Source organism: Pyricularia oryzae, chromosome 1, assembly GCF_000002495.2.
Source record: "Pyricularia oryzae 70-15 chromosome 1, whole genome shotgun sequence".
NCBI lineage: Eukaryota > Fungi > Ascomycota > Sordariomycetes > Magnaporthales > Pyriculariaceae > Pyricularia > Pyricularia oryzae.
Genome location: NC_017844.1, coordinates 2,734,323 through 2,756,517, shown reverse-complemented (window position 1 = coordinate 2,756,517; position 22,195 = coordinate 2,734,323). Strand labels below are relative to the sequence as shown.

Sequence of the window (22,195 nt, the reverse complement as noted above, 5' to 3'; positions counted from 1 at the left end):
TCACAGTAATTTTTGTTTTTTTTTGTATTTTTTTCGTCAAGCATACCCCCCACGGTCGCTGTCAACGGTGCCAGCGTCAGCACCTTTTTCTCAAAAGGACCGGTGTATGCATCTTGGGAAACTTGGGCGTCTATGGCAGCTAATCATGGGTAGCGAGTGGGGTTTTCCTCCTGTCCACAGTCCAACTACCGCGCGGGTCTTGGCCGAAGGAACCGCGTGGTCCCTGTTCCCGTACTCGGGAGGGGAACTCATTCATAATGCACACGGTTCGGCCCCCAAAGGACCCCCCCAAGCAAACACTATTCAGTATTCACCTCCATGGGTTCAAAGTCACCTCTCGTCTCCAGTCTCCTGCTCATTCTTTTGCCAGCAAGACCCTATTTTTTTTTATTTCCGTAAGAAAGGCTGTTGAATAGTGACGACAAGAGTCATCATTCCCGCGGATTTTCACCGGTAAGGCTCAGCATATAGGCCCACCGGCGGCTCGGAACAAGAACAGTAGGGCTGCGAGAAAGGGGTTTCGGTCATAGGATTGGTTCTTTGGATGCTGGAGGACTGGAGGACTGGAGGACTGGAGACTGGAGTCAATACTAGGGGGGGAAAAGGAATTTACCAACGACAGTCGTTGCGACACAGACTCCATGGCTGCGGCATACAAAAGCTCGACGAGGCGCCGTCGGATTCGAGACGTCGGGATGAAGCAGGCAGCCAGCAAGGTCCATTGGAGCCAACGCAACGCCCTCTATCGACAAGTATACAAAAGCCTGCCCTCGTTCACGGCCTCGACATCATATCAGCTCGTCGTTTCCGACACCGACAGCAAGACCTGGCCAGCCCTTGAGTCAACAGCACTACAGCCTCCGCCTCGGGTCAAGATGCCTCCCAGCGTGAACTATGTTCGACCGACCCGTCCGGAAGACTGGGAGCCGTACCGCGGCATCATCGAGGAGCTTTACAAGACGCAGAAGCTCAAGGACGTCATGGACACGATGGAGAGGGTCTACTTTTTCAAGGCAACGTGAGTTTTTTTTTTCTTTGTCTCTCCGACTCTGGTCACTCACTAGCTCATCTTCAAACCAAAACAGCACGCGCCAGTACAAGACCAAGATCAAGGAGTGGGGCCTCGACGACAAGTACATCAAGACCAACGAGTACATTGGCATCCTCAAGGAGAAGCGGAGGCTGGAGCGCGACGACCCGGGCCGCAGCTACGAGTTTTATCTCCGCGGCAAGCACGTCGAGGCCTCTTCCATCCTCCGCTTCGAGAGCCGGGCCACCAAGAGGGGCTTGATACAAGCCGGCGAGAGTCTAGCTGATAGGGGTATGTTTTTTTTTTCTTTGTCTTTTTTTTCTTTTGGTCAACATTCACGATTATTGAATCACGAGTATTGAATGCTAATATTCCGTCATTTCCTCTTCTCAAAATAGAGTCTCTAGGAAGTGAGCTGCAGTACTTTCCTTCCGACGAGGCTTACGCAGAAGAGGGCGAATACGACGACTACTACGGTTATGACGCTGGCCAGTCACAATACTCGTCATATGGGTATTCCTGATGACGTTGGCTAGAAGGGTTGCTGACTTTTTTTTGTTCCTTATTTCTTGGCCCTTTTGATATTAGACCGGTCACCTAGCTGAGGATGGGTTTGAAATGTTCCAACTTCTGAGGTGGATCAGGAGTCTGTGTTATTATCTCTGTATTTTCATCTTTACAGCCTTGCCCGTACACACTGGGAGGCTCTTTGATTAAGTTTTGGTTTGCTATTTGGCTTACATGTGCTTGATGCCACAAATGCTCTCTTGACAGGCAGTGTTCTGTCTCCCTTTGAATTACTGGTTGCTGTAGCACCCGTTTAATCAAACCGGAACCTGCTTCAGTTGCTTTTGGCATGTATAAGAATGAAATGCTGGCTGGACGTCAGCTCGAGATCAAAAGGCCGTTGCATATTGACGTGATACTCAATTTGTCGTAGCCCAATCAGATTTGATTTCAAAGCTGGTGTAAAAAAAAGGGGGGGGGGGGCTCCTTTTGAAAATGCTAGGCTCCCCCACACTCATGTGTACGCACAGCCTCAACAAAGCTGACATTTATAATCTCTGAGATGCTAAAAACTCGGGGAGAAGCTTTTTGGTCCGTTTCTGACTGGCCGACCCAATGGGCCAATTATACCGCAAAGGGTCTACAACCTACGAGCAGGTCTTTGTGCCTCGTTTACAAGACTGGTGCCCAGCCAAAGACGTGTGAATCGGTTCTAATCCTTTTTTCGTGGCAATCACCTCGACAGTTGTAAACACCCTTTCGACGCAGGGCAATACATAGATAGCTTGATCGTTTTTGCGTGGTGCGTGCACGTGTACTTTGATGGTTGCGCCAAACGTCTGCTGATCGTCACTGCCCCATCACTGCCGCAAACCGTGAAACAGCACTCACCTACCCTGCACCGTCATCTGCATTCCGCAGTATATAATTCCCAACATGTCGAACAATACATTCGAAGCCAGGCATTGGATCGACAAACCAACAACTAACGCATACCAACGCACACATGTCGTCTGATTTGCTGGGTGGGACAGCGATGTGTTAAAGTGGGTAGCACTTTGAATAAATCCTCATCCCCAGCGACATGGGGGAGGTACCGTACTCGACCTACCCTGTATCCACACGTGGTCGTTCAAAGCCCCGCTGTGTAACTCGCCATGTTTTGTTTCGATTTGCTGACCAAAGCCAAAAATGTCAATTGCAATCTGCGCTGCGTGTCAAGATAGATGTAACCACGATACACTTTGCAACCTAACCGATCGCGCTTCGTCCGTGCACCTCCCCCACCCGGCCCTGGGCATCAATATGTTAACGTTGCATACATTACCACCAATGCATCATCACGTACCCGGGGGCTGTGCCATCAGCCCTGCAGGGGTTGAACCGAAAGGGAGTCGCAGGAACAACAACGACTGCTGGATAATTATACAAAACATTGACCAGACCGAAACCTCGGCCGGTCGCGAGGAACAAGGGACTGCCTGGCGCGTCTATCAAACGAGAAAGCGGTGCATGTGGCGGAACATTATTTTCACAGCTTCTGCAACCTTTTAGATCCCCAATGCTTTGCGATGCGGACATTGATTCCATCATGCATCAGCGTGCTGGTGTCTTGCCTTTGACCCTGGCAATTGCATGTCTGTTGTTTTGTCGCGACGATAGTATCGTCTGTTAATAAATTATCTGTCAGAGGCTCTCGGTCACTACTTTGTACTTTTTAGGGCAATCTTCTTGGCGCCTTCCAAATATGGCCTTGTCAAATTTCACCCGCCATCAATGCAAGTGGAGGGTAATTTCCCAGAATACCGGGTCCTTGAGCCCCCCCTTTCGGCTAAGCTGGCCGTGGGGCGACGGCGGCTCGGGGACCCCGTTGGTGGGTGGGCCGCTCCGGGAGCTCATGTGGCCCGCCTCGGCAACCACCGACTCGCTCTCACGCGGGGCGCATGCTTCCCCGGTCCAAATCGGAAGGCTTGGCGCAATTTAGGGGGGCAGAGCAACAAGTAAGCTAGGTAGCTTACGAAGTAGGTATATAGATGCAGAATAACCCGCCAAGCCGATTCTTTCTTTGGGAGGCTGCTCCTTGCACGTCCATTCTTTTCAGTGCCTTTGGTTTGCCTCTGTCACCATGCTCGTCGCTCTCTTCTCCGTCGCCCTCTTTGCGTCCTCGGCACTCTGCCAGGACGCCGCGCACCAGTGGCAGGCACCGGGCAGTGGTGATCGTGAGTCTCTCGTCAATAAATGGATCCCCTCCCCATCCCCTCCTGCCTTCCGCGCACAGGGCCAACTGACAACAACGAAACAAAAACACAGGCCGTTCCCCCTGCCCCCTCCTCAACAGTCTCGCCAACCACGGCTACCTCCCGCGCAACGGCAAGGACATCTCGGTGGACGCGCTGATCGACGGCATGCACGCGGGGCTCAACCTCCGCGACGACGCCAAGCTCTTCTTCCGACTGCAGGGCAACAAGGCCGTGACGGCGTCGTCGACGGGCAGCAAGGACACGTTCCACCTCAACGACCTCAACAAGCACGACCTCATCGAGCACGACGCGTCGCTCAGCCGCGCCGACCTCTTCTTTGGCGACAACTGGTCTTTCAACCAGACCATCTTTGACGAGACCAAGTCGCACTGGCCCTCCCCCACCATCTCCGTCAGGGACGCCGCCAGGGCCCTGGCCGCCCGCCAAAAGACCGCCCAGGCCGTCAACCCAAAGTTCAACCTGCCCCTCGACGGACACACCAACTCGCTCGGCCAGACCGCCATGTACCTGGGCCTTTTTGGGAACTACGACAATGGAAACGCCAACAGGTCTTGGGTCGAGTACTTTTTTGGTGTGTGCCCTACGCGCTTCTGAGATTGACGATTGTCGCTAACTCGTACGCAGAGAACGAGAGGCTCCCCTACGAGCTCGGCTGGAAGAGACGCTCCGACGACGACAAGATCCCCGCCACCGGCATCCTGGGCCTGACGGTTCAGGTTGCAGTAGACTATTTGGCAGTCAAGATTGGCCTGTAGATTGTTGTGTCATTTATGACTTGATGAGGGCCTTGGTGAAGGTGTAATCTCGGGTTTTGGCGTCGCGGTGTGTTCTATAGTGAGGGTTAGCGTTAGAAGCATGATAAAATAAAGCACCAATTAATTCAGCCTTTTATTGGCCAACCTTGAAAATTTAATCCGTCAGACTTAAAGCTTAACCAGACGGGGTTTTAGCGTTAATCGGTATTTGTAACTGGTCTAGTAAATTTGTGGAAACAAGGTTATTCGCAAGGTGCGTGCACTGCTGAGCTTAACTCTACGTACCTTGCTAGAAAAGTTGCCTGCTCGCCAACTGATCCCCTTGTTAACACCACCTGTTGATCTCATCAGCAAAAGCTGAAAAATCCCCTACTTGCTCTCTCGCACAGCTGCATCGAGCCGAGTGGCTTCAAACCAAAAGCAGGTCCTGCGTCCCCGGCCCATCCACCTCCTCACCGTCCATGGAGCCGTGGACATAGGCCGGGGACACAAACCTGCAGCACTCGACGCCGTCCATGCTCTCCCCCGTCGGCCGGAGCACGACCGGCACCTTTGCGCCATCCAGAACGGCAACGACGTCGCCCTCGCGGACCTCGCTGCCGCCCAGGGCAAACCTGCCGTCGTCGGTGGTGAAAAAGTGCCACGTTTCGCGGTTGCGCCTAAACATCATGTACGAGTGCAGCTTCCGGTAAAACTTTTCCTTTTCCCTCCACATGGTGTCCTTGGGCAGGGCGCAAACCTCGTCAAGGATGCCGTCCAGGCTCTTGGTCTCCTCTTGCACCTGCTCGGCCGTCAGCCTGCGCGTAGGGTAGGCGGTGCAGTCCATGACCAGGGTGCGCCAGAGGGCCTGCGTCGTCCGCTCGCCCGTCGCCGGGTACGGCTCGTCCGGGTCCTTGAGGTAGCCTAGGCGGCGGGCCTCGGCGATGACCTCTTCGGGCCCCATGTAGGTTGGGAACCGGTGTTTGGCCGTGTCGACGCCGGGAGCCGACACTGGGCCGCCAAAGCGTCGACCCCGGCACTTGAGCGCCACCCCGCCGATGACCTGGCAAGGAGTCTGGCACTGAGACCTGCCAGTCGCAAAGATACCCTGCTGGGCAGAGACCAGGTCGCCCGCGTTGTGGCTGGCAAAGTCGATGGCCCACGAGGGCAGGCCTTCTGGCGGCCGCGTGTCGTTGCGGCTGGAAAACCACGGGCTCTGGCAGACGGCGTCGAGGTCGCCGCGCGAGTTTATGATGGCGGCCGTGGTCTGGACAAAGACCTCGGCGGTGGTCTTGGTGTAGTCTACCGGCACGCGCATTGGTGGGTCCACCAGGCCGAGCAGACCAAAGACCATGTCGCGGGGGTCGGCAGACTCGAGGTGGCGGAACCTGGCGAGCACCTCCATCAGGGTAGACGCGTCATCGGCACTGCCGCCCCGCAAGATTCGCCGCTGCTCCTGGATGCGCTTGGGGCTGGAGAAGGACTGTCCGATGATTTGCATGACCCAGCCGTGGCCAAACGACCCGTGGAAGACGTTTGAGCGGAGCACGCTGTCCAGAAAGCTCTCTACCCGCTCCCAGTCGAGCCGCGCATCGCCCGCGACCAGCACCAGACGGGGCGAGAGGGAAAACTCTTGCGCGCACCAGGTCCTCTCCCACAGCTTGGCCCTGCGGAAGAGGAACGAGAGCATCATGGTCTCCTCCCTGGACAGGAGGTAGTGATGCTTGGCCGGGTCGGCGTGGATGGGCCTGCCACCACGGTGCAGAGATGCGATGGACTCTGCCGTCTCCCTTTTGCTGCCCAGAAACCCCGCGTCGTGGACGGCCATGCGCTCAAACGTGTCCATGGCTCTGGCCATGTATCCCTCCTCGGCCCTCTCGGGGCGACGGGGCCTGTCGTCCTCGTGCAAAAACGGACCCAGCCACGCGAGGCAGCACTCGCACGCGCCAAAGATGGCCTGCATCATGGCCACCTGCCGGCCGCGCTCTTCAGCGTCGACCTGATTGATGCATACGGCGTCCACCCACAGCGTGCGCGGCTCACCTGCGAGGCGGAGCCGACGCAGGGCTAGCGACAAATTATTGGTAATGTTGACGACATCGTTGTTGCCGTCCTCTAGAACGTGCAGCTCATGGTCGAATACAGGGTCTCCCCAAACGTACGACAGGGCTTCGTAGCGGGGTGCATCTGACAGGTCGACCTGTTTTAGCTCGCCCTGCAGCGGGGTGGAGGCGTCTGTGGCGGGAAGGAGCCGCAGCAGCCGAATTGGGCGCGATGCAGACCCGGGGTCAGGAGGGGGTAGAGGCTTGTGACAGTATTTAGAAGCCATCATTTCCTTTTCTTTTGTGCTGAAAACTATCTTGTCTGCTGGATTTATTCGGATATCAATTAGAACTAGTCTAGTGACTAAAGGCTTCCACCTGAACCCAGTTTGCGGGGTACTTGCATCCTTTGATCCCTTGTTCAACTTGACCGTAAGCACTGCTTATTTTCCTGCCATATCGGATTTGCGTTTTTTTTTTTTTTTTTTTTTTTCTCAGAGAACAAACCCTTACTCCAACCACATAATAGTCTTGTACATCACCCCCAGCTGAACGTCAAGTCTGTACCGGTGCAGCATTATCCAGAAGCATCGCCTGCCGCTCCAGGAACTTCAACTTGGGGCGGTCGCTCTCAAAAGAAACCTTGGTCGCGGCAACGCTGAGCACCCGATCCAGACTCCCTTTCCTCAGCACCCTGCCCCGTCCTGCGCCGTCATATTCGTACTCGTGCCACCTGTGTGCGCCGTACGACCTCTGCAGGGCCCGAATCGTGATGACCTCGACGCAGCACCACGCACGCTCGTAGTACGTTTCCTCGGTGATGCTGATCATGGCGTTGCACTGGGCCAGGGATATGGGCAGCGCCGAGACCCCGCGCGCCTGCACGTCCTTGTCCACCTGGTCGATGCAAGCCCAATCCTATCATTGGTAAATGTTAGTGTGATTAGAGCTACGACAAAAATGGATTGCAACAAAAAAAAACTACTGACGAGCCATATGCAAACTGCCGCTGGATCCACGTCCGGATTCGCTTCAAGAAAACTTTGAACCGCGCTGATCATCTGCTGATACTTTGTGTTTTCCTCATCGTCCGGAGAGATCTCACCGCCGTTGCCCGAATTCTCCTTGGCCCACGTATAAGACATGAAAATCACAAACAAGTCATCGTCCGCATCGTCTCCAAAACACCGCGTCCAGTTGTCAGTGCCCCTGGGCAGTCTACCGCAGCGAGCAAAGTCCTCGAAGCGCACGTACTTGAACTTGTCAAACTGCCTCGCCTTTTCTTCGTCCGAAGCGAGGGTTTCTGCGTAGGCCCGCCGCAGCTGGTTGACGCTGGTCTTCTTGTCCGGCTGCAGCAGCACCGGCCGCAGTATGTCTTGAAACAGCTCCCGGTGTCCCTTTCGAAGCGTCGACTCCAGCCGGTGCTGCTCGACCTCCTCGTGACTGAGCTGCTGCCGCAGCGCTTCAATCAGTATCTTCTGCGTCAGCTCGTCGCCGTTGTAGACTGCGTAGTCCAGCGCCGAGTAGCCCGTCTTGTCTCGCAGCGTCACATCCGCTCCCGCGGCTATCATCTCGGAGATGTAGCCCCTGTATTCCTCACAGGGCTCCTTTGAAAGAGCCGCTATCGGCGTGTACCCGTCTGCAGGGTTGAGTTGAGCAATCGCGGCCTCCTTCTGCCCGTCCAAGAACAGCGCCCTCCCGACGTAGAACCTCGAAAACGCAATCTTGCTCGGGTCCCTTGACAAAATCGACAATCCTTGCCCCTCTATCGCCGCCTCGATCGCCCTCGCCCGGTCTCCCTGGGCAGAACAACAAAGCGACAGCCTCGCAAAGGCGATGGCCTCTCGCGCCGTAGCGCTCTGCACCCTGACGGCCCGGTCACGCGGATCCCCGGGCATCTCGACGGCGCTCCGCAGCCGCCGGCACCTCTCGACCCGCTCCTGCAGCTGCCGGATGGCCAGGTCCAGGTAGGCGGTGTCGCCGCCCAGGAGGAACATTTGATAGTTGACCATGCCGAGGTTCCCGACGGCCCGCTCCATCTCGTGCTCGAGGCCCAGCTCCCGCGCCGCCTCGTACTGCTCCTCGCACGCCCGCTTCGCGTCGTCCAGCCGCTCAAGGTGCCGGTACACCACGGCCAGCTCGCCGAGCGCCTTGAGCCGCCCCGGGTCGCCGCGCGGCAGGTTCCGCTCCGCCTCCTCGAGGCACTCGAGCGCGCTGGCCAGCCGCCCCAGCATCCGGTACACGTAGCCGAGCGAGGCGAGCACCACGTAGCGGAGGTTGGGCTGCTGCGGGAGGGTGTCGCCGTGCTCATCGCCATCGCTGCTGCTGCTGGTGCTGGGCCCGCCGACGTGCTCGCATAGCGCCAGGGCTCCGCGGTGGGCGAGGAGCGCCTCCTCCAGCTCGTTGGCGCGCGCGTGGGCTAGGCCTTGCTGGTAGAGCCGCTCCCAGGTGTCGCGGGCCTCTGTCGGGGATGCGGACATGGCTGTGGTTGCGTGGGATCCTCGGTTCGCATTCTCGGCCCGTAAAACTTGTCTCCCAAAGTGTCCCTCGCTGAGGTTTCATCGGCCATGTGAGGATTTCCATCCTTGTTGATCCCACTATATCCACTATATGTGAGATGCAACGAGAAAGAAATCTCACTGGCTACCTGCGAGGTCGACCCCACCTGTCGCTGACTTGACAGTGCCTGTGGCGCATTACTATTCGCTACATGTTGACTAATACCGCAATCATTTTTTTTTTGGTGTCTCAAAGGCGGCGGTGTTTAATTTACCGGTATCATGCCCAATCATCATAACTTCCGCAAGGCCATATTTGGGCGCTTGAACTTTCCGGGTTTAGCATCTTTGCCGGTATAAGGTACAAACATGGGTTACTGGGCCAAATATCTAGCCTTCTTAACTAGGCAAGTGTTTGCTTTCACAGCTTCGGCGACTCACTAAAGTTAAGATAACTTCCTGCCCCATATAAATCCTCGAATACCTGTGCTCAGATGCGCAATGCAAAGGTCAGTACTCCGGTACCGAACTGGATACTTTACTGCCTACCTTGGAGTTCGAAACTCTGTATCGAACAGACTCAAGTCTATGTCTAGTGATGGGTAGATGTGTACGTGGTATGCTTCGTATACGAACCTAGATTGTCGAAAGTGGTCTAGTCTTCGGCCACTAAGCTGATCTTGCGAGATGTCAGTGCTCATTGTTCTGATCAATCATACCTCTTGATCTCTGCGAAAGTAATTATTTCTTAGATAGCCGCATTGACGGCCAGTTGGCCCTCAAAACCTTCGAGAAAAAATCTCTTCATGAACCAGCGCGCCTGGTGCTTCCTGTTAGGATACCGAGAATGTCGACAGCGTTCAGCCCGATCACGTCGAATCCTTCTCGCCCCCTTGTGTTTGTACGCGGGGAACGTGGCGGTTCGACCCCTCAAACTCGACAAATATGGGACGAGCCACCGACTGTCAAGGATGACTTGGGATGCAATTGCAAAACCCCTGACAAGCTTAATCCACAAACTGGGAATCCCATTTCACAGTCCAAACAGAATGATGAAACATGTAATTGACAGAATTTAAGAAGTAAAAAGAAAAAGAAAAAGAAAAGATCACAAGAGACTATACACCCATGAGGGCCAAAGGCCTATCCATGCTGTACCAAGGGTCTGAAAGGGTATCACGACTTCAAAGGCGCAAGCATGGGATGGGGCCTTGAGAACAACACCCCGTTGCATGGTGATAGCAGTGACGAGACGGGCATTTGGGCCGTCTACTGGAGATTCATCGGCTGGCCAAGCGTCGAGGCTGAGATGAAATTCCAGGAGACGGATCGGTTCAGTGAAGACATTGCCTCCATTTTGGGCTTCCGGGCCTTCTCGAAATTCCCCGTGCACGTAAGCTGCAAGAAGGTCGCGCGGAAGACCAAGTAGAAATCTGGCAAGTTGTAGCTCAAAAATTGTCTTGGAAGGATATATGAAAAGCCGGGTGGAGCCAACCAGCAGCTATATATGATACGCTATGCTTCTGTGCAATACGAGATATTACTGAAATATGATGGAAAAGTCGTTCAACATTCGGGTTCCATGGCGCCTCCAGTATTGACATGCTGAGCCTCAATGCCATTCGAAAAGGCCGAGATAAATCTCGAGAGTGGTTTGTACCGCAACAAGTCGAGCTCAAGGCAAGTCTAGGGAAGCTTTTTTTTTCATTTGCGTCAAAAGCTCCTAGGCCCAGACAGGGCCCATTTGGCGTGTTAGGCTGACAATACATGCAGAGTCGCCGCGCCAATTAATTGACTACAGCTCACCTGGCCCCCAAAGTTTGCAGAGCAAGCTCGAGCTCCCTGACCGCAGTCGCTGCGTCCTCAAAGTTCAAGGCTGAGATAGCCCATTTGCAATGCTTTTGTGCTTTCCTTACGGAGGCATCATCCACATTATAGCCCCCGGGCGCTATCGTTGGTGCCGTGGATGCATGAGCTGTAGCTGTGTTGCTGCTGATTGCAGGCGCTGAGGGCTGCCCGTAGCTGACCGTTGACGGGTTCGGGGCCATGTTCATATAAGAAGCAGGGGGCGAAACTAATGCTGGGGGCGGTGCTACTGCAGGCATTGCTGCCGGACTTGGGGCAAATGTCGGAGGGGCAGTAGCAGGCTCAGGGGCTGAGTTCTGCGCGTACTGGTTGTTTTCTTCTTTTGGAGGCGGAGGGGAGAACGCCGTATCTGCGGCTGGTGGTGTTGGTGTCCACCTCTGTGGAAGATCACCGGGTCCCGCTGATGGTTGTAGGGGCGGAGACATTGGTGAGGGTATCGACGGCGGTTGCGGGGTGGCAGCTGGATCAAAGTAGCCAGCGTTTCCATGGGGTGCATCTGGTAGTGTCATGGAGTCTTGTTGATGGGGTGCGACTGCTGAGGCGGGAGTCTGGGGTTGTGACACCAAGGAGGGGTCGCCCCTGATGGAGCTTGACTCGGGAGCATCCTCGACAGTTGCTGGGAAAGGGCCTGCAGAGGGGCTCGTCACACCCATATTATTAAGCTCATCAGCTTCCAGTGCTGCAGGTTCCGGCTCGGGCTTGGGATTTGATTCGTTGGGGTCTGTTCCCTCTTTGATCGCCTTGAGGATTCGCACCGTATTCCACTTGGCATACTTGATCTTCTGCTTGGTGTCGGCGTCAAGGGGTCCCCATACGCTGAGCAAGTTGAGAAAGGTAGCTGCCGCATCAAACGTATTTGCCGTTTGCTGCGTGCACTTGTTTGCGCGAATAACCTTCTGCGCCCTGTCTAGAGTGTCCTGCGCAAACTGTTCGATGTAGACTTTGGCGACGTCATCGTCCATGACAGCCTCTTCGGCGGCAAACTTTGTCTTGGCCTGTTGCACAACCAGAGTCAGCACAAAGCGTCGAGCGGTAGTCACAGCTCAGAATGCGCAATACCTCTTCAAGCTTGTCCATCAATGTTGTCGTGTAGTTGAGTATTTCCGGGTCCTCCTGATGGAGTTGCCGAGCGAGTATTTGGTTAACGACATAGTATTCGCCTATTTGAAAATGTTAGAAAATTTAGCTATGACGCAGAATTAAAAGCAGAAATCATACTTACACCAGTAGGTGACGATGGGCTTCGCCGATGCTAGTTGGACTGCTCGGTTGGCCGTTTTAAACAGGTTGCTATCGGCCTGCTTCAGCGCCGCCGGTGGTTGCGCCATTCTGCGTCGATATGGTTCGGGTGTGGCAAACGACTTCCAAGATCAATTTCAGAAAACAGCCCAGGCGTAGCAGCGATTGCAAAAGGTTTGATTGCACTAGGCCAGACTATTGTGCAGAAAAGCGATCGTGAAGTGTCGAGGTTGATGAATGTTCCAAAGAGCTGGACCGAGGCGGCGAACAGTTCCCCACTACTTGTTGCTGCCTTGAACAGGTGACGCAGGGCGGCACGCTAACCGCCGTGCCTTTGACTCGTGGAAGCTTAAGCCACACATTGACAGGTACCCAGTGTGGCACAAGCTTACCCCGCCTGGTGACAGATGGATCCACCCATGTACGATGCCTGCCGATGCCAATGCATTCTTCCGTGATCTTCCACGACCACGGTGGCCTCTTTCCCATATTGGCAATAAGACAACTGTGCGGAGGTGGAACTTGGCGGTCCATATAGCATCAATCAATCTCTCGCTGGTCGTTCTCTTCCAACTTTGCTTTGCTCTCTGAACCTACAAGCAATTATCAGACACCCTTCACCGATTGAGCTCAAATCTAGAGCTAGCTTCAAGCTTCTCCTCAGCTCTCCACACCACGCAGGTGTCGTATCCACTATAAATCAACGGAGATGCATCACCCCACGTCACTTTGCGCCGTCGCAACGGCAGTGTTGGCGATTCTTCCAGGCGCTCAAGCTGGCTTCTACCCCAAGAGCTCAGGCGTCTTGGAGATCACTGGCAAAAACTACCAAGACTTGGTTGCCAATTCCAACAAAACCACTGTAGGCTTGCTTCGCTTCTTATTTATCCAAAGAGAAAGGCTCTTACTGACGAGAATCCCGGATTCAGATACTCGAATTCTTTGCACCATGGTGTGGACATTGCAAGAACCTGAAGCCAGCGTACGAAAAGGCTGCCAAGAACCTTGAGGGTCTGGCAAAGGTGGCAGCAATCGATTGCGATGATGAGATGAACAAGCCGTTCTGCGGCTCCATGGGTATCCAGGGCTTCCCTACTCTCAAGATTGTGCGCCCGCCAATGAATAAAGGAAAGCCACTAGTTGAGGACTACAATGGCCCGCGTTCGCCTTCTGGGATTGTTGATGCTGTCGTCGAACGAATCAACAACCATGTCAAGAGGGTCACAGACAAGGACCTCGACGACTTTCTCTCCAAGACCGAAGGGCCCAAGGCCATTTTGTTTACGGAAAAGGGCACCGTTAGCACACTTCTCAAGGGTGTAGCCATTGACTTTTTAGATGTCATTAAAATCGCGCAGATCAGGAACAAGGAGAAGGGCGCCGTGGAAAAGTTCGGCATCGAGAAGTTTCCCACCCTGATACTCATCCCAGGAAAGGGAGAGGAGCCGATCAAGTACGACGGTCCGGTTAAAAGGGCAGATATGGTGAAGTTCTTGTCTCAGGCTGGTGGGCCAAACCCTGACCCGGCACCGAAGAAGAAGGCGGACAAGAAGTCAAAGAAGGCTGGCACCAAGAAGGCTGAGCCCGAGGATACACCATCTGCCGAGTCGGCCGAGTCGACCGAGACTGTCAAAACACCTGTCATCACTGAGGCTGCACCACCAATTCCCACCATCCACGACTCCAGCAAGCTGGCCAAGGAGTGCCTCAACGAGAAATCAACTACTTGTGTGCTCGCTTTCGTGCCCGCCGAAGCCGAGCGTAGCAAGGACACCCAGGCTGCTCTTGACGCTCTGGCAGACCTTGTGCACAAGTACGCACAGGCCAAACGCAAGCTGTTCCCATTCTTTGCCATCCCGAGCAGCAACCCTAGCAGCGCGTCTGTCATCAAGGCCTTGGAGCTTGGGGACAAGCCTATCCAACTGGTCGCCGTCAACGCCAGGAGGAACTGGTGGAGGCAGCATCCTGGCGAGGATTTCAGCGCTCAGGGCATCGAGAACTGGGTCGACGCGATCCGTATGGGTGAAGGCGCCAAGAAGAAGCTACCTGAGGGTCTTGTGATCGAGGCTGCGGAGGCTACCGGTGCTGAAGACAAGGCCGGTACTGCCAGCGAGTCTACAAGCGAGACCAAGGGCTCTGACCCTGTGCCAGAGCCTGAGACTGCCAAGCCTGCCGGGCATGACGAGCTGTGAGCGTAGGATAAAAATTAGGAAAATCTCATTGTTGTGCGATCTGTGTTGGTTTTGTTCACATATATGTATTGTTAAGCGGTCCGTTAGTTGCAAATTCAAAATCCGACATATGAACATTCCTTGTATCCGGAGGTTTCCGGTGTTTTATGCTTGAATGCGATGCTCCAAAACCCGCCTGACACCTAAACGCCTACTATGAAACCGTGACCCATTGCAAACCGTCAACATCTTGTGCATTACGACTCCATATCCATCATGAGCGCATCCGCCTTTTCTATGGCACCCTCGCGGATCATTTGCCTGCCCCTTTCCTTGACGACCCTGTCCAAAATCTCCCTGACCTGCTTGCACCCATCGACCGCGACGGCCAGCATCCCTTCTAACCGGCTGGCCTGGACTCTGCTTTCGCACGAGAGCACGACAACGCGGTCCGTCGCGCCCAGCGTCGCGGCCGTGAGCCCCGGCAGCTCCGTCTCCTCCTGCTGGTTGAGGTCCAGCAGTGGATCGGCCGACTCGTCGGCCGCGGCGTAGGACGAGGTCGAGCCGGCCGAGCAGGCGACAACGTAGTCGGCCATGGGGATTCCGGCATCGACGGCGGCGAGCGTGGCGGCGTTGATCAGGGCGGCCAGCAGCGATCCGTCCTGGGACAGGACGTGCAGGGAGAAGGTGATGGTGCTGTGCTGGAAGAGGTGGGTGTGTAGGGTTGCTGAGAGGGCGTGTGAGACCGTCGCCTGGAGTTCTTGTATACGCCTGCGAGCAGGGACAAAAAGCTGTCAGCAGCCCGTCTCGAAAAGTGAGCATTATTTCAAGGGCCTCTGGGCATAAACTCACTTGTCACCCCGGCCGCGCTTCTTCCTATCCACCGAGCTGAACCCCGCGACCACTATGCTGACCACCACCTCCGCCTCCTTGGACTGGGCGCCCTGGCCACCGCCGGTCGCGGTCGCCGTGATGTTGACCCCCGTCCTCCGCTGGCCCGGTGCCGCCTCGCTCGGCCCCGTCACCACGCACATGACCTTGGTGTGTCCCATCTCGAGGTAGCTGGACCCGTCGGCTGCGGCCTGCGTGCGGATCTGCGCGTGGCAGCGCCGCAGCTCGTTCCATCGTCGGCCGTCGACGCGCAGGAGCGCGAGGGAGTATGCGGATGTGTCCAATGGCATGGCGGTTGAGGGTGTTTTTGGTCTCCTTTCTTTGGTTGAAATTGACGTTGGCGACAAATGGATGGTTCAAGGTCGAATGTCCGTCGCGGCAAGAGGCAGTAAGGTGGGGCAAATATTCACAATTTTGGCGGCCAGACGCGGCAGATCAATCGCAAGCTTCTAGCCAGTCAAAGCCTACAATTACATCACTTCTCCGAGAGCCCTCATTATGTATGCGTTGCATGTTTTGCGGGTTCAGCTTCTCGCTTGATAACAACGCAACCTAGTATAACATCTCTTCAAGATACTTTTACTGTTGAGAGGCCCTGTCCTCATGTGAGCATAAAACATACGACCAGAAAAGAATAGCAACAATAAACAACACCGAGGATTCCCCGGTGGCCTCCCACATTGGTTCTATTTCGGGCTCTCACTGAATTGCTATCTGAGAAACTTGGGAGCTTTCGGTTTCCCCCGAGTCCAGAAACAGGCGCCACTGCTCCCGCTGGTTCCCTGCCGAACCTCTACCACCGTCCTATTAATGTTCTTCACTGCACTGACGTGGCGTCACGGCTAATAAGCAAAGGTTGCGAGATTGGCTGGTATTTTCGGATCCAGGCTTCGCAGGGGAGGCTCGTGCTGGGCACGCTCGAGGCGGCTGCTGATGAGTGTGCCCAAATACAACCAACCTGCAAGCAAGCATTTCCACGGCAATATCGGGCTCCTTAGTCCGTTTGTTGCGATATGTTGCAACTCCCATATCTGGCTGTTATGAGTCCGGAGCTACAAGCTTAGACCTCAAGCCTGGGTGCCACCTCTCTGTGTAACGGTCACATACCTACGCAGTCGTACTTGTATGGTTGGGGATACCCAAACCTCTTGGGCGCTCATTCTTCCGGCTCGCAAGTGCGCCCGCACCTGACCTTTGCCTGAATATCAACAATTTATGAATTGGTACCGGTATTTTGTTGCTTTTGCGTCCGACCGAGCATGCCCGCCGAGGCCTGACCTTTCCGATCGGGTTCGCGAGAAATAACAGGAGAAACAGTCCAATCACCCCACTCAAGAGCCCAAGACACAAAGTCGTCATTTCCCAGCCTGTAGCATCCTGAAGAAGTCCATCAAACAAGGGCCTACCATGGCACCGGCAGAATACGTGACATTCACCAAGCTCCATCCAGTCGCGATGGCGCCCCCTTGGGCCGCGTCCAGGCTGCTTGCCTCCATGTTGGCCGACCGTTGACCTGATCTCGGCAATGATGGCAGGCATGGATATTGCCATGGTCAGATGATGTACTACCAGCAAGACACAGGAGGCCTTCTGTTCCAGAGAATTTTGCGCTACCATGCGCAACAGAATGTATATCTGGCAGGCGGCGGGTACCTGTCAGCCTGCCAAGGGCGAGGTTAGGGAGATGGCTCCGCCGCAGGTGGCCTGCAGGATCGATGCCCACTTCTGTATGTCTGCCTCCGGGACGCCTGCACGTTCCTCGGGGCGGTTGGTGTGACAGGCACCAGCATGCCGTAGAATAAAGGTTGGTAAAGACTGAGAAGCAGGAGACGAACATGATGAAGCTTGGCGCTGAGCGGGTCTCGAGCTATAAGGGCTTGTGAACTGGTTGCCCAAGACATTGGAGGAGTTCCATGTCTTGTGGTAAGGCTGAGCGAATTGTAGAGAAGGTTGCAGCAAGCGGGAGAGAACATAGGGACGGGCGGGATGATTTGAAAAATTACCACGCACTGAACGCCTTGGTAGGACAAGATCGCAGAAACACTCAGAACAGAAAAGCTTCACAATGGGTGAGTTTGGCTCTATTTTATTTTGAGTGAAGGCAGGTGCAGGCAGCTATTGTTTATCCAGATCGTTTTACAGGCATGTTGTAACTGTTAAGATGTCCCAAGCTCCTTTGGAGTTTTGCCGCGGAAGACGACACTCGGCACCAGGGGATTGAGGGTATGCTGACACACGATGATATCAAATAAACTCTGCCTTTTCGCTTTGAAAATTGCCAAGGTTTTAGATCTAAACCATGCGAGGGCTGCAGGCCGAAACAATGGCAGCCCGGTCAAGTAAGGTACCTAGTTGCCTTTTAATCGGGTCATGGACTCGTTGGCTTAGCCACTATACAGATATATGTGCTATGGCGTTGCATCACCAATGGCTCGCCTGCCGGAGCTGCCTAGATACCTATACCCTGGTAATCTTTGTAGAAAAGCTGACGTTTAACCAGCTTGTTTGGCAAAAACAGTAAACAGTAATGAAGTGTGCGCGGGGCGAAGCACAAGCGAGAGCTCCAGTCTAGAATAGGCAAGTACCCATAGGTAGGTAGCCACTGTACCTTCCGTCCTTGAATGATGCTAAATATCTAGGTAGGTACCTAACAAACAGTGGCCTTCGATTGGTGCATGGTACCAACGCATTTGAAGACGACGGCTGGAATTTCGATGCCATCGACAAGGGCGTGTTTGCTGCTGCTGTTGCCATCACGAGACATGGCAGCCAGCAGTTCCTCGGGCCGCCAGATGGGCAGCAGCCCTCCTGCTCCACCAAGGACCCCGTCCCCTCTGACCCCCGAGCAGCTGACCCGGGACAGAACACACTGATCGCGAACAAGAAAAAAAAACCCCCGGCGTGCAGAGGTCACTGCGTTCCCAGAGGGACTACCGTGACATTTCAAAAGCAACCGCCGCCTCCATTTTACTTCAGTCCCAAGCCGCCGCATCCTCAATCGGCTGGTCGTTTTCCTCGTCAAATATCTCGAAGCCGACGTGACGACTGGGATCCAGAAACCGAACCGGGCCACCGAGACGCAACGCGGCTAGACCGTCCACGAGGTTGAAGAGCTCCACGGACAGCTTGCGCACTTGCATGTTGCTCCTCAGGTGCTCTCTCTGGTTCGACTTGGGAATTACGGGGATTCCTTTCTGAATTAGCCACGACAGACAAACCTGGGACGGACCGTCAGTAAATAGAACACTCTGGGAAACGACCTGGTAGCCAGCCGCCGGGAAGTCTCGGCGAATGGACAGGGAATAAGGCGAGACCAACAAAGGAAGACATGATACGAACCTGGGCTGGTGACATGCCGCAGCTAGAGGCAACGTCGACAATCTTTAGTATACCAGTCAGTATATTGGCCACTTCGTTCTCGCTTCATTTATTCCTTTTTTTTCTTTTTTTTTCTGTACGCATGTAAGCTGTCAACACCATGACTCACCGTCTGGTCCTCCGTCGGAGGGCTCTGGTCAGGGTGCCCTCTCACAGCTGGCACTGGTCGGCCGCCGAGTGGTTGGTGTGCCATGAGGAGGATTCCGTGCTTTGCCGAAAATTCCATCAGCTCGTGCTGCGGGAGGTATCTGGTGGAGATTGAGTAAGCATTTCCGTGATCTCCAGCAACGCGTTATATCGGGCATATTTCACTCACGGGTGAAGCTCGACTTGGTTTACGGCTGGGATTATCCGGGCTATTTCGAGAATTCGTTTGGTTTTGAGCACGTTAAAGTTGCAAACCCCTGTCTAGATGTCAACGGCCTGAGCAATATCTAGGAGTCGGAGGTTACTTACCAATCGCCTTGGCCTTGCCAGAGTCCACAAGACGTTCCATCGCCTGCCAGGTCTCTGGATAGCGTCTAGACAAGTCATAGTCTATGACCGGCTGTGATGGACAAAATGAATTGCAACTCGGTCAGTCTTTGGCTTTATTGTTCTCGGAAGCCCAATGCTTCACCAGGTCGGTCATACCTTGCCATTGCCACTTGGGTGCCTAATGGTCTCGTTGTTCTCCCCAGCCTTGTAGGCATGGGGGACTGGTACGAGTGAGTTTACATTAGATCGCTGATGTTTTGGTCGATCAGTCTCTGGCGAATAGTGACTTACAGTGCATCAGATAAAGATCAACTGGAATTAAAAGCATAGTGTTAGCGCCAGCTCACGCGGTCCAGTTCCGACTTTCCAAGGCTTGCCGTAGTCCAGTTGCAGATTTCGAAGCGACAAGTCTAGGCCCCTCTCGACATCTCCGGGCTCATGCCACGTCTGTGCCCTAGAAGCAGTATAATTAACAGGTATTAATTGGAGCCCATGACTTGCATATTATGCCTATTGCTTTGCGTTTCTGGCTGGCCTACAATTTTGACGTTACGAAAATCTCCTCGCGTGGAATGCCGCTCTCCTTGATGGCTTCCCCAATCTGCTTCTCATTGCCGTATGCATGGGCGCCGTCGATGTGCCGGTACCCCATCTCCAGGGCAGTTTTCACGACTTGTTTCACTCGAGAATTGTCATGCTCGCTCTGAAAGGTCCCTAAGCCAACAGCCGGGATCTTTTGGCCGTTGTTAAGTGGAAAATGCGTTGGAAGACTCATACTACTTTGGGGTGCTTTTTTGTAGCTTGTGTTACTGGGTTGGTGTAACGAACATACTCTAGATCTTGACTATGACCTAGAACTAGTAAAATACTTGGATTTATCTCAGCCCCAGTGGCTTCGCACGTCACAGAATGAACTTCCGGATACCCGATATCCTGGTATTAGATTGCGTGCGGGGTAAGGAATCCTCGTGGGCGGTTAACCACATATGCCAAGGTCCGCAGCCGCTGGAAACAGGGGTCGATTTCCAGTCGGCCAGGCTCGCCGGCGCGTAAGCAAGTAAAAGCTTCTAGTCCTGGGGTATAGAGATAGGCCATAAAAGGGGGGCCTGGAAGGTGGCAGTTCTCAAACTCAAATACGCTTATTGACTATTTCTTTGTCTTTTAGCCATTTCAAGCATAAAACTTCCAGGAAACACCAAGCCACCACAAACCGACCATGGCGCAATCTTGGGAGCAAAACGGAGGGATCCACGTTGATCCAGCTATACTAGCCGGTTTGTCTCTTCCCTTCCATAATCAATAGCGCTGCTGACTCTGCCCTGGTAGTCCTGTCGGACGTCACCGAGATAATAGATGTTACAGAAGTGGCCGAGACCAAATGGGCCAAGGCTACCCGCCTTCAAGTTCGCCTCTCTAATGAAACTGAAGAGAGCTACTTTGTCAAGGTATGCCGTCCCAAAACCGCTCTCGGTTCGAGATGATGTAAAGCCTTTTGACAAACCACATGTGGTAGGTCTCTATCGGAATGCATGGAAGGGAAGCATTGAGGGGCGAGTTCCTCAACACTTCAGAGATGCACTCTGTCAGTCCGGACTTGTGTCCCAAGCCTATCGGCTGGGGCACATTTGAAACCGATGACAACTCACACTTCTACATTTGCAAGTACTACGACTTTAACGAGGACCGGCCACCAGTCGAAGAGTTCTGCAGGATGATGGCATATCTGCACTCCAAAAGCGTGTCCCCGAACGGCATGTTTGGCTTCCACTGCCCAACGTATAATGGGGACGCACCACAGGACAACACTTGGTGTGGGAGCTGGGAGGTATTCTTCTCCCGGGGCCTTCGCCATATTCTGAATCTAAGGGACGAAAGAGGCAGCCCCGACCCCGAACTCGATGCCATGTTGCCCGAGCTATTCGATAGAGTGATCCCAAGGCTCTTGAGGCCTCTCGAGACAGGAGGGAGAAAAATCAAGCCTTGCCTTGTCCACGGCGACCTATGGTGCGGAAACGTCAGCGTAGACGACGATACCGGCAGACCAGTCATCTACGATCCCTCGGGATTCTGGGGCCACCACGAATGTAGGTCCGATATCTCGTTGCTGTTCAAAGCAAAACGGGTGGTGTGTGACAAATGCTCATTGCGCCCGGTTTCGGCAGATGAACTCGGCAATTGGCGTCCCAGTCGCAACAAGTTCACCGATTACATCTCGACGTACTACAAGTACATGGAGCCATCGGAGCCGGTCGAAGACCTTGACGGGAGGAACTTACTCTACAGCCTGTATGTTTATCGCAAGACCTTGGGCCCCCGCATTTTGTTGGTGCATGGTATGTTGGTTGCATGTGCTAACTTACAGGGGCTGTGCTCCACTCACACGTCAGAAGATTTAACGCTCAAGCATGTACACATTTCCCCGACGAGGAGCAGTGGATAAGCATGTACGAAAGCTTGAGAAATTCAACCAAAACAGTGATGCCACAATGTCTACGTACTAACAATGCATGAACAAAACAGGATCAAAGACGATGTGGCAGAGCTACTCCGTCGATATCCTCCGGACTGCTTGCCGCCCGTGGATGCTGGGGATGAGCCGCTCAATATCCCCCAATCGGGCGCAACACAAGATAACAATATAATCTCGGCATTCTGAGAGGATCAAGTCTGCCAAGGTTGCCTGGTTGGGGGGCAATGTTCAATAACATCTTGGGGTACATTGGTGTGCATGTCAACGCTGTCATCAGGTTGTGAACATTTAGTGCAGCATTGGATAGAAATTCATGTAATTGTTCTGTGACTCGACGGTATTTGATGAATATAGAACGTTGGCATTTTCTCCATTGATACCGGGGGAGGGGGGGACCCTTTGGCGAGCAGAACAGTTTTTCCAATTCTATTGAAACGTCCCGATCGGTCTCCATTTCCATTGGGTCGGCCCAAAGAGCGACAGCTGAGCTGGAAATGTTGTCTGTCTGCTCGTTAAATGATCCCTCCTACCGAGGTTGCTCATACAATCCGGGGGTCGCTGGGCGTCTGCGGGAAGTAGCAATTCTAGAAAGGTCGGGTTTGCCGCGCCACCCCCCCCCCCCCCCCCACAT

The 22,195-nt window shown here is 54.2% G+C and overlaps 8 protein-coding genes across 8 annotated transcripts; 3 read left to right on the top strand and 5 right to left on the bottom strand.

The window, feature by feature from the left end:
* The first annotated feature begins 501 nt into the window (after positions 1–501).
* Positions 502–1,734, top strand: MGG_06790 (uncharacterized protein). Its single transcript, XM_003709461.1, has 3 exons — positions 502–1,018; positions 1,086–1,321; positions 1,429–1,734. The coding sequence occupies exons 1-3, from the start codon at positions 642–644 to the stop codon at positions 1,551–1,553; spliced, it is 738 nt and encodes a 245-aa protein (XP_003709509.1). The 5' UTR covers positions 502–641; the 3' UTR covers positions 1,554–1,734.
* Positions 1,735–2,905: 1,171 nt separating this feature from the next.
* MGG_06789 (uncharacterized protein) lies at positions 2,906–6,861 on the bottom strand (the record flags this gene model as incomplete). The annotated part of the gene is made up of 2 exons (XM_003709460.1): positions 2,906–4,627; positions 4,839–6,861. One exon carries the CDS (start codon positions 6,859–6,861, stop codon positions 4,963–4,965), a length of 1,899 nt encoding a protein of 632 aa, XP_003709508.1. The 3' UTR covers positions 2,906–4,627; positions 4,839–4,962.
* A 268-nt stretch (positions 6,862–7,129) lies between these two features.
* MGG_06788 (uncharacterized protein) lies at positions 7,130–9,054 on the bottom strand (the record flags this gene model as incomplete). Its single annotated transcript, XM_003709459.1, has 2 exons — positions 7,130–7,492; positions 7,564–9,054. The coding sequence occupies 2 exons, from the start codon at positions 9,052–9,054 to the stop codon at positions 7,130–7,132; spliced, it is 1,854 nt and encodes a 617-aa protein (XP_003709507.1).
* A 134-nt stretch (positions 9,055–9,188) lies between these two features.
* On the bottom strand, positions 9,189–12,462 carry MGG_06787 (uncharacterized protein). Its single transcript, XM_003709458.1, has 3 exons — positions 12,161–12,462; positions 11,998–12,098; positions 9,189–11,933 (listed from the first exon to the last, which is right to left on the bottom strand). Exons 1-3 carry the CDS (start codon positions 12,264–12,266, stop codon positions 10,875–10,877), a joined length of 1,266 nt encoding a protein of 421 aa, XP_003709506.1. The 5' UTR covers positions 12,267–12,462; the 3' UTR covers positions 9,189–10,874.
* Positions 12,463–12,631: 169 nt separating this feature from the next.
* MGG_06786 (disulfide-isomerase A6 precurso) lies at positions 12,632–14,542 on the top strand. The gene is made up of 2 exons (XM_003709457.1): positions 12,632–13,039; positions 13,107–14,542. The coding sequence occupies exons 1-2, from the start codon at positions 12,887–12,889 to the stop codon at positions 14,367–14,369; spliced, it is 1,416 nt and encodes a 471-aa protein (XP_003709505.1). The 5' UTR covers positions 12,632–12,886; the 3' UTR covers positions 14,370–14,542.
* MGG_06785 (exosome complex exonuclease RRP41) lies at positions 14,385–15,606 on the bottom strand. The gene is made up of 2 exons (XM_003709456.1): positions 15,201–15,606; positions 14,385–15,119 (listed from the first exon to the last, which is right to left on the bottom strand). Exons 1-2 carry the CDS (start codon positions 15,527–15,529, stop codon positions 14,606–14,608), a joined length of 843 nt encoding a protein of 280 aa, XP_003709504.1. The 5' UTR covers positions 15,530–15,606; the 3' UTR covers positions 14,385–14,605.
* Positions 15,607–17,781: 2,175 nt separating this feature from the next.
* Positions 17,782–19,974, bottom strand: MGG_06784 (aldo-keto reductase). Its single transcript, XM_003709455.1, has 9 exons — positions 19,634–19,974; positions 19,472–19,548; positions 19,386–19,406; positions 19,251–19,315; positions 19,074–19,164; positions 18,934–19,021; positions 18,727–18,865; positions 18,579–18,620; positions 17,782–18,457 (listed from the first exon to the last, which is right to left on the bottom strand). Exons 1-9 carry the CDS (start codon positions 19,867–19,869, stop codon positions 18,212–18,214), a joined length of 1,005 nt encoding a protein of 334 aa, XP_003709503.1. The 5' UTR covers positions 19,870–19,974; the 3' UTR covers positions 17,782–18,211.
* A 177-nt stretch (positions 19,975–20,151) lies between these two features.
* Positions 20,152–22,001, top strand: MGG_11859 (uncharacterized protein). Its single transcript, XM_003709454.1, has 6 exons — positions 20,152–20,368; positions 20,421–20,539; positions 20,608–21,178; positions 21,257–21,380; positions 21,482–21,538; positions 21,615–22,001. The coding sequence occupies exons 1-6, from the start codon at positions 20,311–20,313 to the stop codon at positions 21,748–21,750; spliced, it is 1,065 nt and encodes a 354-aa protein (XP_003709502.1). The 5' UTR covers positions 20,152–20,310; the 3' UTR covers positions 21,751–22,001.
* The last annotated feature ends 194 nt before the right edge of the window (positions 22,002–22,195 follow it).